The following is a 14,049-nucleotide window of genomic DNA, read 5'->3' as shown; positions in this document are numbered from 1 at the left end:
TCCCCCCCGCGGGGGGCGCTGGAGCCTATCCCAGCTGTCATAGGGCGAAAGGCGGGGTACACCCTGGACAGGTCGCCAGTCTGTCGCAGGGCCAACACACAGGGACAGACAACCATTCACACTCACATTCACTCCTAGTGACAATTTGGATTAATCAATTAACCTATCCCCACAAGCTGCATGTCTTTGGACGGTGGGAGGAAGCCGGAGTACCCGGAGAGAACCCACGCAAACACGGGGAGAACATGCAAACTCCACACAGAAAGACCCCGGCCTGATGGTGGAATTGAACTCAGGACCTTCTTGCTGTGCGGCAACAGTGCTAACCACCATGCCACCGTGCTGCCCAAGTTTGATATGCCAAAAATCATATATCCATACATATATCCTGAAGACAATTAGGCCTGGGCTAGATCATATTCTTGAGCAGTGAGTTCTTTATGGCTTTGATCAAATCCACCATTATATGTGTGGGTGGATGAACCTTTAACCTGTGTACCTTCAGCTTTTCTCCCCTGTGTGAGCGTACTCTCTCAGCCTCAGCTTGGCTGCAGTGTTGCTGCTCTCCCAGCACAACAAACCTTTGCTCTAGTCCTCCTGTGCTAGTCCACGCACGCACGTGACGTCGTACGTCGCCCCACCCACCCAGTAAACCACCTTGCGTATGGAAGTATGGCGGCCCCAGCTACAGAACTACTACTCGGCCAAAGTTTACTGCTGCGATTTTCACGTGAAAGCTATGAATAAGTACGAGAGCCAGGGGTTCGGTAACGAAGAGCTCGGCGACTGTGAACAGAGGAAAGGACTTGTAAAAAGAGTCGTCGCTCTCTGCCCGGCTGAGTTGCCTCGATTTGCCTTGATTAAAGTGCCTTTTAGTCCGGGTACCGCAGGAGAAGAAACTCCGCAAGACGAAAAAGTGGACACGGAAGTTTGAAACCAACTGTGGCTTTGGAAAGACCAGCTGCAAAGTGTTGAAAGGGTGGCGGTCAAATCATGTTTTTGTGAGACGTTTAAGTGCACTTGTCGGCGGTTTCCCTACCAGCGAGCCAGCGACAGCCAACTGTTGCCTGCTTGGTGTGCATTTAAGGGTCTGGCGCTGCATACCACCAGCAGTTGGTTAGCTTTCATGGCTATCTCCAACATTAGCTTAAGGTCGCCAGCTAACAAATCATATATATGTTTCTGTGACCGTGTAAGTTTCTGTAAACACTTGTTTTTACTCCCCACGGCGTTCGTAACTAGAGCAAAAGTTTGCTTTATCTGGCACATTTACTTCAGTGCCTGTTACTGATGATTAAATGATCTTTTTTTTCATTATTATTTTTTTTAACTTTGGTATTCCAATAAAATAAGGGCAGTATTGTTATGGCTATCAATACTTGCTACTTTTCTTGCTTTTTCTCTCCGTGACTAGTTTTTAAATCTAACACTTGGCAGTTTTTTTGCATATCTATAATAGAATAAAATAGAATAGCCCTTTATTGTCATTGTACAACTAAATTGTGGGTGCTCCACACCAACTGTGCGGAATAAAATGTAAATGGTAGATAGCAGGAATAAATATGAGTGTATCTTAACCTAGATTAGGGGTTTTAATAGCTATCTTTTTTATTTAAAGAGCCTTGAGGCAACTGATATTGTGTTTGGCGCTATATAGATAAAACTGAATTGAATAGACGGGCATTAAAATTAGAAAATTTAGCTGACGTTTAGGTTATAGGGAACAAGGGAAAACTAATTTGTATAGAAAAGGAAACACCTGACATCACAATTAAAGTGGAACACAATAAAACTAAATGAGCAGTTAAGATTAGCTTGTGGTTTGTTATTTGGCACATAAACTACCAGTCAAATTAGTTCTTGTTTTATTTTGACTTTAGGGTCATATATCTTTGTGTTAAATGAAATCATCACTGAATCTTGTTTTATTTGTCTCTAGATCGCTGTGAAATGTCCTGTAAAGCACTCACACTCCATTAATGCATGATAAACAGAGACATACTGGAGCATCACTGATTTGTGCTGGTGACCTCCATCACCTAAATTCTGGGAGGGGAGTGCCCGAGCCAGGGGAACGGATTCTTTTCTTTTCCCAATCTCCTCTTTTCCTGGTGGGCAACTGAGTCCAGCTTGGAGAGTCCCGGCTGCGGCCTGGCACCCTGCCCTTATGGGGCAGCAGCCGGGGAAGCTTGTAGGGGACCAGAGGAGACCCAGTTTGCCGGCCTTCATCAAGGGCTCGAAGAAGGAATCATCACGCCATGGGAACCAGCCCTGTAATGTTTTTGCTGTGCACGGTAAGATCAAATGTTTTTGTCACTTATTACGTTGACAGCAAATGGATTTCCTAAAGTATAATAAATTTGCTCAGTAGGTGAAATTCTTGATTGTTGAAGTGTGCATGTGTGCATTTTGAAGCTTTTTTTTGTTTGTTTTTTTGAATATCTTGTGTGGGCATTGGCCTGAAATCAAGCACAAAAAAATTCATTGTTATTTTTGACTCTCCCTGTGACAAACATTTTTTCAGCAGAATAAATCCCACAGTGAAAATGCACTTACTGGAGCAACCACTGTACATATTAGCCAAAGCTAAACATCGATTATGATCTGACTAATTAATCAATGAAGATAAAATAAATTGCTGTCCAGCTGCTATATTTATGTTCTTTTTAAATTTTACACACTTTGTGCATAAAAAACAGTATATTTTTAAAGCTCATTTTTAAGAAAAACGATGACATGTAGCTTGTATTTGATGGAAATCTATTAGTAAACATTACCAAATTAACTGTTTACTAATAGATTGAGGAGATGAGTTTACACTTGACCCTTTACAAGATGTAACTTAGTTTATTAAATGTGTGTTTATTATAATAATGACCTCCACAGATGGAAGCAATGTTCTAATGTAATGTCATAAAAGTTTTTTGAGCTTCTTGGGCACAGAAATGCCTTTAAACCTTCAACACAGTCTTTAAAATATTTTTAGCAAATGTGTGCAGTATGCTGAGGGTTTTTCTGACTTTACACTGTCAGACACACGAGATAAACTTTGAGTGACTGCTCATTGTCAACATGTCAAATCTTAACATGAGTGATCAGTCCAGGAATGTTTGGTAGTTTGGTTTAAAAATATACTTCAATGATTAATGGAATATCAGAATAGTTGCATTGTTTCTCCACACCTTTGGGAGCCATGTTTGCCTCTGGGTAAGACTGGCATACTGTTGGTGCAGAGCTTCACCACGTGTGAGAGAGAAGTCTTACCTGGGTGTGTGTCGTCTTTGTGGTTGGCGGGAAGTGTATCGTTTATGTCCATTTAAAGCCGTCTGATTTTGTTTCTGGTTTTCTGCTGGTTTGAGTCTCTTGTTTTTTGTCCACATATTCGATCAGAGCAGACTTCCATAGTTTTAAACATTGCTTATGAAACACTGTCATGTCATGTATTACTTTGCCTCATGTTTCTGTCATTGCTAGCTTATTATTTTCCAGTTTGACTAGTAAAACTGTCTTTGTCTAAATGTGTTGCCCAGAATAGTTAAACCTAAAAAATAAAAAGGTGCAGGAAGGCTTGCACTCTGTTCTAGATCAAAAAAGAAATGTATGATAGTAGGATTTTTAATTTGCCCCTGTAAACTTTTTTAATTGGTCTTAAATTTTCTGCAGTGAGGGGTTCAGATCAAACAGGAAGTAGATTATTACTGCATTAAGCATTTCTGTCTAAAGACCAGACATGCACCGATTGTGAAATTCATGGGTAATATCAGTGTTTAGAATATGGCTGAGTGTCGATTCTGATGGGTTTTTTTGTGTTATGTTTCCTGTGTTTACAAAATCTACAGAGGTATAAATGTTTTTGAAACCTTTCAGCTCTGCACACGTTCTTTTAACATTTATACACCAGTGCAAAGTTATTAATCACTGGCATCTGTAAATGTCATTTTAGTGGTGAACTTTTGCAGTATTGATACTGGCTGATTCCTGGGTGCACCCCTATGTGAGGCATCAGTGGAAAGAGAGGTAAACAGATATTATCAATGTAGAAGACAATTTTTCAAAGTAATGGAAGGGCTGCAGAAAAAAGATACTCATTATTATCAGAGATGCATCTTTTTTAAATTTAATTTTTAATATGATTTTTAATTAGTGGATGTGAATCATGCATCTAGCTAACTGATAGGTTAACCGAATGTGTCTTTAGCGTTGTGATTGCCTTGGCAGGATTGCTTTCCACTGACTCTAAAGCTTGCTTAACACAGTGGGGAACAGGACATCGAAGGTCATGCAAACGATTAGTTATGTCTATAACTTCTGTTCCCTGAAGGAGAGGAACGAGGTACAACACATAAGTATGGGATATCACGCCCTCGCGTGTCCTGGCTGAAGAAACCTTTATTCACGCCTTTACGGCAGATGACGTGTGATGACACGCGCCAGGCCCCGCCCGCACATATAGCCGCTGCCATCACCGTCATCCCTCAGTTCGATAGCCGCTCTTCACCGAGCCAACTGCTCAGTGGGGCCACCCTGTGTTGTACCTCGTTCCTCTCCTTCAGGGAACAGAAGTTATAGACATAACTAATCGTTCCCTTTCAGTCGATTCACTCGGTACAACACATAAGTATGGGACCTATATACACGCCCCGCAGAGCAGCCACCGAACCGGAACGGGACCACCACATCCTTAGTGAGTGGTAGACCCAGCAGAAAGGACAGCATGAGCCACCGAAGGGGCTGTAACGTCCAACCGATAAAACCGCACAAAAGTGTGCGGCGACGCCCAATTAGCCGCTGCACAAATATCAGCCACAGGCACCCCTCTAAAAAGAGCCCATGAGGTCGCCATCCCCCTGGTGGAATGAGCTCCCACCCCGTGGGGCAACGCAAAACCTCCGGTGCTGTATGCCAGCGAGATAGCTTCCACAATCCAGTGGGACAGCCTCTGTCTGGACAGAGCTCTACCTCTATTCGGATTAGCGAAGCAGACAAACAACTGGTCACACAAACGCACATCCCGAGTGCGCTCAATGTAGGTGCATAGCGCACGCACCGGACAAAGAGAATGCACCCTCCTCTGCTCCTCAGATTCAAAAGGAGGGGAGCAAAAGCTCAGCAACCCAAACTCCATTGAACTATAAGATGCAGGCATGACCTTGGGAAGATAGGCGGCATTCGGACGCAATACGACCTTGCGGCCATCAGGAGAAAACTGTGTGCAGGCAGGATGCACAGACAGCGCATGAAGGTCCCCCACTCGCTTCGCCGAGGCCAAAGCGAGAAGTAATGCGGTCTTATACGAAAGAAGTTTCATATCTACCGACTCAACGGGTTCAAACGGAGGGCCACAAAGGGCCTCCAGCACCAAAGACAAGTCCCAAGCCGGGACACTGGACTTAAGCACGGGCCTCAGCCGGCGAACCCCTTTCAGAAAACGCACGGCGAGGGGATGCGCACCTGGTGTCACCCCGTCAAAACCGATATGACAAGCAGATATAGCCGCTAAATAAACCTTGATCGTTGAAAACGAAAGGCCTTTATCCAACAGCTCCTGCAGGAATGTCAAAACATCCACAATAGAGCACTGAAATGGGAGAGTGTGGCGGTCCTGGCACCATCGCTCGAAGGCTCGCCATTTGTAAGCGTACAAGCCTCTAGTAGACGAGGCCCTGGCGCTCTGAATCGTCGCTACCACACTAGGTGGCAGACCCTTAGCAACCAAGTTTAACCTCTCAGCAGGTAAGCATGAAGGTGCCACAGATCCGGGCGCGGATGAAACACTTCCCCCCCCGCCTGAGAGAGGAGATCCCTGCGGAGAGGAAGCTGCCAAGGACTTGCTGCAAGCAGGCTGATTATTTCTGCATACCACGACTTCGCGGGCCACCAAGGGGCCACCAGGATCAGAGAGAGGGAATGCCGACGCACCCTCTCCAGAATTGGAGATATCATTTCCACTGGGGGAAATGCATACAGGAGCACGTCTGGCCATTGGTGCGCTAGCGCGTCCAAGCCCAAGGGTGCATCGTGGTCGATTATGGAGAAGTACAGGGGGCAGTGAGCATTCACCCTGGAAGCAAAAAGATCTATTTGCGCCTCGCCAAATAGATCCCAAATCTGAGCCACTATTGAAGGGTGTAACCTCCATTCTCTCACCAGAGGACCCCCCCTGGAGAGAAGGTCCGGCCCCAGGTTCAGGTGGCCCGGGACATGGGTGGCTCTTAGAGTCAGAAAATGAACACTGCACCATAACAGCAGAGAGCGAGACAGCTGCAACAGGGGAAGAGAGCGTGTTCCTCCCTGCCTGTTTATATAAGACACCACTGTTGAATTGTCCGTCCTGACTAAGACATGCTGGCCCTGCAGGACTGGACGGAAACGCTTTAGAGCTAAGAACACTGCCAACAGCTCTAAGTGGTTGATGTGCAGCTGGCGCTGAGCCGCGGACCAGATCCCTCTCACTGACGCACCCTCGCACAGCGCTCCCCACCCACTTAGGGAAGCATCTGTGGACACCACCTTGCGAAACAACACCCTCCCAATCCGAGAGCCCTGGTGCAGTAGCCCGGGCTCCCTCCAAGGACGGAGAGCTAGCATGCAAGACGCAGTTACCGGCAGCCTCCTCCGGAGGTGACGCGAAGCACACAAACGGTGAGAGAGAGTCCAGCGTTGAAACGCTCTCATTTTCAACAGCCCAAGCGGCACTACGGCGATCATAGATGCCATCATGCCCAACAAGCGCAATATCGTCTGGAAACGCAGTCTGCGTCCCAGCTGAAATTGAGCGAGGCAGCGATGAAACGCGGCCACTCTGTGCTCTGACAACCGTGCGCGGCTGGAAAGAGAGCATATTTCCAGACCGAGAAAAGCGATCTGTTGACCTGGGATTAGCGAGCTCTTCTGGAAGTTCACAGAGAACCCCAGTGTCTGAATGTGTGACAGAACCCGCGACAGCTGCGTCTCCGCCTGTTCTCTGGAGCAAGCCACGATAGCCCAGTCGTCCAGGTAGGCCAAGATTCGGATGCCCCTCTTCCTGAGGGGCGCTAGCGCTGCCTCGGCACATTTCGTAAAGGTGCGGGGAGCGAGCGACAGCCCGAACGGCAGCACTAGGTATTCGTAGGCTACGCCCTCGAACGCAAACCTCAGAAACTGCCTGTGTTTCGGGTGTATAGCGACATGAAAATAAGCATCTGTTAGATCGATTGTCGCAAACCAATCTCCCGGGCCGACTGCACTCAGGAGCTGTCTGAGTGTTAGCATCCTGAACCTGTACGTTCGCAGGTACGTGTTCAAGACTCGCAGGTCGAGGATGGGACGAAGCCCTCCCCCTTTCTTCGGAATGACAAAATAACGGCTGTACCAACCTTTGTCCGTCTCCGAAGCGGGGACCACCCGTATTGCTCTCTTCTGTAATAGCGCCTGTATTTCCTCTCTGAGTACCAAGGCTGCCTCGGGGTTGACAATCGTGTTCACGACTCTTTGGAAACGAGGCGGCTTGACCCGGAACTGCAACCGGTAACCCATGGCAACGGTTTGCAGCACCCACGGAGAGGGGGCGCAAGCGCGCCACTGAGGGAAGTGAGCAGCCAGCCGGCTGGCCTGCAGCACTGACGGCGGGGCGCCGTCGCCCCCCAGTGTGTCTGCAGGGGACTGCATCCCCTGCCTGACCTGGCTCATTTCGCCTGCAGGTTGAGCATTTGAGATTGTTTGAGAGTAAACAACACTCTTTATTGATTGCAACATGGGAACATGTACATTTATACATTTCGTTGGGTGCACCTTTTCCGGGGCATAACAATGAAAAACAGCGGGAACACTCGATGTGGTCGCTTGAACATTCAACACATCTGAACCGTGCGCAGGGGTTATGTGCTTGGGAGACCGCGATAGGGAAGTGCAGCGCCTTCTGGGGCTGACAACCTGAACAGAACTTAAGCGGCACCTCTTGTGCGGCAACAGAGGGGTAAGAGCAGCGTCTCCCTGCGTCTCCCGGCCTTTGCCCCAGGCCGACTGGCGTGGAGCTCGGGCCGGAGTACGTGCTCTCGCCGGCGGCCCTCCCACTCCAGCAGTGGGCGCCGGTCTCTTGCCAGCTGTCAGAGGAGCGGCGGGCCTGTGAGAGCTAGCAGTGGGCTTGGGCTGGCGTCTGGGGATGATGTCGCGCAGAGCTTCCGTCTGCTTCTTCCTCAGATCGAATCTAGCCTGAATGGCTTCAAGTGAATGTCCGAATAACCCAGCCGCAGACGCTGGTGCGTCCAGATACACAGCTCTGTCTCTATCAGGGACGTCGGAGAGGGTCAGCCACAGGTGCCTCTGCGCCACCACTGTCGAAGCCATCCCTCTGCCCAGGGAGAGCGCTGCACAGCGAGACGCACGGAGGATGTAATCCGTGGTGACTCTAACCTCGTTAAGAAGAGGTGACAGCGGGCTGTCCTCCGGAACCAGCGATCCAAGCTCCGCCAGGCACATTGCTTGGTACGTCTGGAGCATGGTGACGGAGCTCATGGCTCGAGCGGTGCCGGCCTGAGCCCGATAAATCTTCTCCAGCTGCGAGGCCGAGAATCTGCAGTGCTTGGACGGCAGAGTTGCGGGGCCACCGACACCATGGTTATGGGACGGGGCCAGATAAGCAGCCAGAGACGGCTCCATAGGAGGTGGGTTAGCTAAACCAGCTCCCTCGGCGCCGTCCAATTCCATGTACTGTCCATAGCCGGGCACAGTGACGCGGGTAGACAGAGGTTTGTCCCATGACGCTGTTAGCTCGCAGAGAAAGTCTGGGAACATGGGGAGGCAGTTTTTGGCCGTTGCGGGCTCCGGTGGAAGGAAAAAACCCGCAAACCGCGACGGCTTCCGAGCTGGTGGAGGAGAGGGCCAGTCCACCTGCAGCTTCTCAGCGGCACGGCGAAACAGGGAGAAAAGAGAGGTGTCATCGTGGCCGACCGGCGCAGCAGCGGCGGCATATTGGGTCGACAATGAGCTCTCCTGCTCATCCTCCGACAAACCATGGATGTCCAGGCCGATGTCCAGCACGTCATCGTCTTCCTGGGGAGCGCTGGCGGGCTTCAACCCAGGCTGAAGCCCGTCAGCGCTCCTGCATGGTTCCGGTCCGTCATCGGCTAACCCGTCAACGTATTCCATGTGGTCAGCCCAGCTAATCGCGGGGACATCGACCTGAAAATTTTCGTCTTCGGACTCGGACGAAGCCGGGGCTCCAGACTCGGAAAGAAGAGGGTCATGCCGTGCGACAGCCGAGCGTCCCAGCACTCTTTCCACAAACGTCACCCGTCTTTCCAGGGTCGAGCGTCGGAGCTGGCGACAAAACGCACAAGCTTCGGGCTCCGTCAACGCTCTCCTAGCGTGGACGATCCCCAGGCAGACAGGGCAGGCATCGTGCTGGTCGCTGTCGTGCAAAGAGAAACCACATCCCTGAGGACAGGGGCGAACAGAAGATTTCTGCTTTGCTCGCTTCGGTTTGGAGTCCATTCCCAAAACGCAAAGCGAAACGCTGCACAAGAAAAACTTGAAAATAGCGCTCCGCGGGCAGCCTACGCACCAGCTGGGCGGTGGAGGCTAACACCAACAGGGGCAGTTAAGCTAGGTTCAAGTTGGCAGACAACGGAGCTAACTAGCAGTAGCTAGCTAGCCCAACTCAGCAGAGGTGTTCTCAGCGAGGTGAAGAGCGTAAGAACTGAGGGATGACGGTGATGGCAGCGGCTATATGTGCGGGCGGGGCCTGGCGCGTGTCATCACACGTCATCTGCCGTAAAGGCGTGAATAAAGGTTTCTTCAGCCAGGACACGCGAGGGCGTGATATCCCATACTTATGTGTTGTACCGAGTGAATCGACTGAAAGGGAACAGAATGAAATTGTGTGCTGGTAAATGGATCGAATTTTGTAAAGGGTTACTGACATGGGATGCATTTGCTTTTCCTTTCTATCCCTTTCCTCTTGTGATGTGCAGGTTAGACCGTAAGAGGGGATGTGAGTCACAGTGCAAGAGGAGGGCAAGATCAACACATGATTTTATGTTTTGTTTTTTTCTTCCCGGTGAAGCAAACTAGTTAAAACTAGGATCTTTAGAACCATGCTGCTTCTCAGCAGGCAGGTTCAGACCTCTGCATGCAGCTGCTTGGGAAAGAGACAGAGGTAGTGAGGGGCAAGCAAAGACCTGTTTCTGTTCTTGGCACTTCTGCATGCTGTGTGTGTAGGTATGTACTGTGTTTAGGCATGGTTAGCTTGTACAGAACTATTCCATTTTTAGCTTTCACCATGTGTGTTTCAAATTGCAGTGTGTGCGTGCTTAAGTTAATCATACAACTGTGTAGTTCAATAATTAAAGTACATAGTTAGTTAACTGAAATGAATCTTAAAAACCAGAATATGGGGGAATTAACTGAAAAAATGCAAAATGTTTCATTGACATTGTTGCGTTTGTTGGGGAGAAAACTTACAGACATACAGTACAGGACTTCAGAGTCACACTGCTAGCGATCAAAGATTTATGTAAATTTGACAAGCTGAACGCATTCTGTAATGCACAGGAGATACGGCATGAGATCGGCTGTAGACCATTGTCAGTCAATCAGGACGCAGATCACAATACATTATGGGAAAAAAAAAAGCAAAGAAATTAGCGAAACAGCGAGGCCACGAAAGGTGAACTGCATTATAGCGAGGGACCACTGTACTGCAGTTTGTGTTGTGTTTCTATCCATCTATCCATTTTCTCCTGGTGATCCTTTTCAGGGTTGCGGGAGGCAAATCCCAGCTACCACAGGGTACATCCTGGACAGGTCGCCAGTCTGTCGCAGGACTAACACATAGAGACAAACAACCATTTGCACTCACATTCACACCTATAGGCAATTTAGAATGACCAATTAACTTAACCCCACTAACTGCATGTCTTTGGACTGTGGGAGGAAGCCGGAGTACCCGGAGAGAACCTACGCAAACACAGGGAGAACATACAAACTACACACAGAAAGTGCTTCCATTTGGTTGAATAAGTTGTTACTTTGTAGCGCAGAGACAACTTTACAACACCCTTCATGTGTCATTTATTCTTGGTTAACATCACTTGTTCTAAACTGATGATTTCCTTACTAAAAATGATGAGGGTGAAGAACATTGATTTCTGTCTTTTAATGTAGTGTTATGGTGCTATTACACCCACCGTTCTTGGCCTTGCGAAGGGTGCAACACTCCAAAAGTGACATGCATTTGCTGGGTCAAGCCACGCTTTGGTTTCATTTTGGCCAGTGGTGCACCTCTTGACTTTTGTAACCTTGTGTGGGTGCCGCAGCTGATGTCACAGAGTTAAAGCCACTACAGAGATTCAGAGGTTATACACAAAGAGATTTTTAAAAAGTTAGTGCCTGTGACAGCACCGATAGGCTCCAGTGGGCCCGAAATTCTGAATAAGTGCTTATAAAAATGATGGATGATTTTTTTGTTTTGTTTTATACTTCAGCACAACTAGCCAGAGAAAAAATATCTGTTTATGGAAACTGGGATGTGTATGTGACTGCGAGTCATGTATTTGTATTGTAAAACCCATTGTGGACTTAAATTATCCTCTGACAAATGAAACACATAAAAGGAAGTAAAACTATTAAAAAGTAAAAATCACAGCAAACTAGAATTGAGCAGACAAACCCTGGAAAGTGAAACTAAAATGAATCTGGAAGAATTCACCAGATTTTCAGTCAATGTGTCCGTAGAGCTGGGCGATAGAACGATAACGATATGTATCGCGATATAACTTTACTCGATAGAGAAATTAAGCTATCGCGATAGACCTCGCCGCTCTTGTCCTCTTAAAATAAAAAATAAAAATAAAAAAAGGTCAGCCAATCCAAACTAAGTAGCGCAGAGCCGAACCAATCACAGCCGCAGCGTCACGTCGCGTGACTTGTTACATACAGCACAAGTGCCAAGCCGCACGTGTGTTTGTTTGGGAAGCAGGCAGTGGGTAATAATAATAATAATAATAATAATAATAATAATAATAATGGATTGGATTTATATAGCGCTTTTCAAGGCACCCAAAGCGCTTTACAATGCCACTATTCATTCACACTCACATTCATACACTGGTGGAGGCAAGCTACGGTTGTAGCCACAGCTGCCCTGGGTAATGGACCCAGCGCGTAATGGAGGAAATGAGTGTGCCGACTAGAAAAATCAACCGAGCGTGACCGAAGAGAAAACAGATGACGGTTCCAATGCCGGAGAGATTGTCGAACGGAAGAGTCATAGAAGTTCCGTAGTGTGAAGGTATTTCGGCTATTTCAAGTCTGACAAAAAACAGAGTAGCGTGCACTGTAAATTGTGCCGAAAGCAAGTCTGGAAATACAATAAACTGGTGCATGCGTCACACTGTGCGCCACGTTATTGTTTCGGTGAAATGAATTTCTACAATACTGTTACTGTTAATTCTACTCTCTGCAGTGTTTAAATGCTTACATATACACACAGTTACTGTCCGTCCACACATACGACTCGGTTCTGCTTCTATGCCCCAGCTTTGTTTACTTTTTCCCACCGAGGCTTCTAGACTTCTGATTGGCCAACATTTCTGCACGGTTAGGAATCTAGCGCCACCTGCTGCTTTGGCATGTTCATAGCAGCGTTTTCCTTCATTTCTGCCTTTATGTGTGGACGGGATTATTTTTTAAAACGAAAACGGAAAATCTCCGTTTTCAAAAACACCCGTGTACGTGTGGACGTAGCCTCAGTCTCTGACTGGAAGCGCTAATTCGTCATTCGGCTTTTGTCAGACTAAAGTAACTGTTAAAACTGTTTGAAAAGCTAAGCTATACAACAAGGAGAGATTGAGAATTTCCTTTTAGTTCTCAGTTTATTTGATATTGACAAAAGTTAGTTTTGTCTGTTCTTCTGTAAAACAAACTAAGATTTATTTTTAGAATTAATATTTTGTTTCTAAGTGGAATTGACAATTTAGTCTGTTTTTGTTTGTTCTGTTTTGAAACTTAAACGCTTTAGCGGCTGCCTTTTGTGTAGTTTGCAATATTTGCCTTTATTTATCTGAAAAAGTCTCATGTTCCTTAAGTACATCTACCCTGTTGAACTTATTATGGGAAATAAATATTTAAATAAAAACAAGCTGCTGATTATTTCACATTTTACTTGTGAGCAACGGCACATTTAAATCTTACAAATATAGTTATTTGGCTTATATCGTGATAGATATCGTTATCGCCTGAAATGAAAAAAACATATCGTGATATGAAAAAATCTCATATCGCCCAGCTCTATGTGTCCGTGGTTGGTGTCAGCATAAAATTTTCTTTAGTTAGATATCTTCTCTTTAGATGTTCCAGCAACCGCTTTAAAGTGCACCACTTGCAAGCTGTAAGAAATTAAATGGCTGCATAGAAAGACTTAAAATAATTCTTTTCCTTTGTTTTCATTCCCTGAAATGGGCTGACGCTGGAAACAGGACAGCTGTGAACGTTTTGGAGAAAAGAAAAGACTTTCTATCTTTTTTTAAGGCTTGCAACAATATTATCTGACTGTGCTTTAATATTTGAAGTACCCAAATGTTGGTGGTATAAAAAGGGAAATTCGCCCCCTGGTGGTCACATTTATTTATGGGGTTGTGTTTTAGTACAGTGAAGTGGTGACCCAGATACCATTTCATATAAAAAGTGTGCTTAATAACCTAGGATTTAGGTTTCTGTGGGGTTTTTTCACATCAGCAGTTAAAGCAACACCTGCAAACCACAGGACAAACTGTAAACCAATGCCATCACAATGTTATTACGTGGATATTGTGGCCCAAGTGCAAGCAGTTCCTATTAGCAATAATTTGGTGCGTTTATTGTGAAATTATGTAAAACAAACAACCATAATGTAAGGATGGGAGTGTTTGTAACCACCACTGTACGAAAACATACAAGAGAATGCACTTAATCACAAATACAAAAGTGCAGTTTCAAAGCAAATGTAAAGATTTTAGTGTAAAATGATACATTTAAATATTGCAGGTTTGTGGTTGTACAATGCTTCTTTGGAAACAGAAAACACAGATTGAT

The 14,049-nt window shown here is 46.6% G+C and overlaps 1 protein-coding gene across 1 annotated transcript in view; it reads left to right on the top strand.

The window, feature by feature from the left end:
- The first annotated feature begins 648 nt into the window (after nt 1-648).
- The window catches only part of abl1 (abl oncogene 1, non-receptor tyrosine kinase), a 39,337-nt gene continuing 25,936 nt past the window's right edge, over nt 649-14,049 (top strand). Inside the window, exons 1-2 of the mRNA XM_026173791.2 lie at nt 649-1,192; nt 1,940-2,294. Of these exons, the coding sequence (XP_026029576.1) occupies nt 2,168-2,294 (127 nt within the window). The 5' untranslated portion in view covers nt 649-1,192; nt 1,940-2,167. The remainder of the gene's footprint in view (nt 1,193-1,939; nt 2,295-14,049) is intronic.

Source organism: Astatotilapia calliptera, chromosome 7, assembly GCF_964374335.1.
Source record: "Astatotilapia calliptera chromosome 7, fAstCal68.1, whole genome shotgun sequence".
Taxonomy (NCBI): Eukaryota; Metazoa; Chordata; class Actinopteri; order Cichliformes; family Cichlidae; genus Astatotilapia; species Astatotilapia calliptera.
The sequence above is the reverse complement of the archived record's forward strand: the minus strand, read 5'-3'. Positions and strand labels throughout refer to the sequence as shown.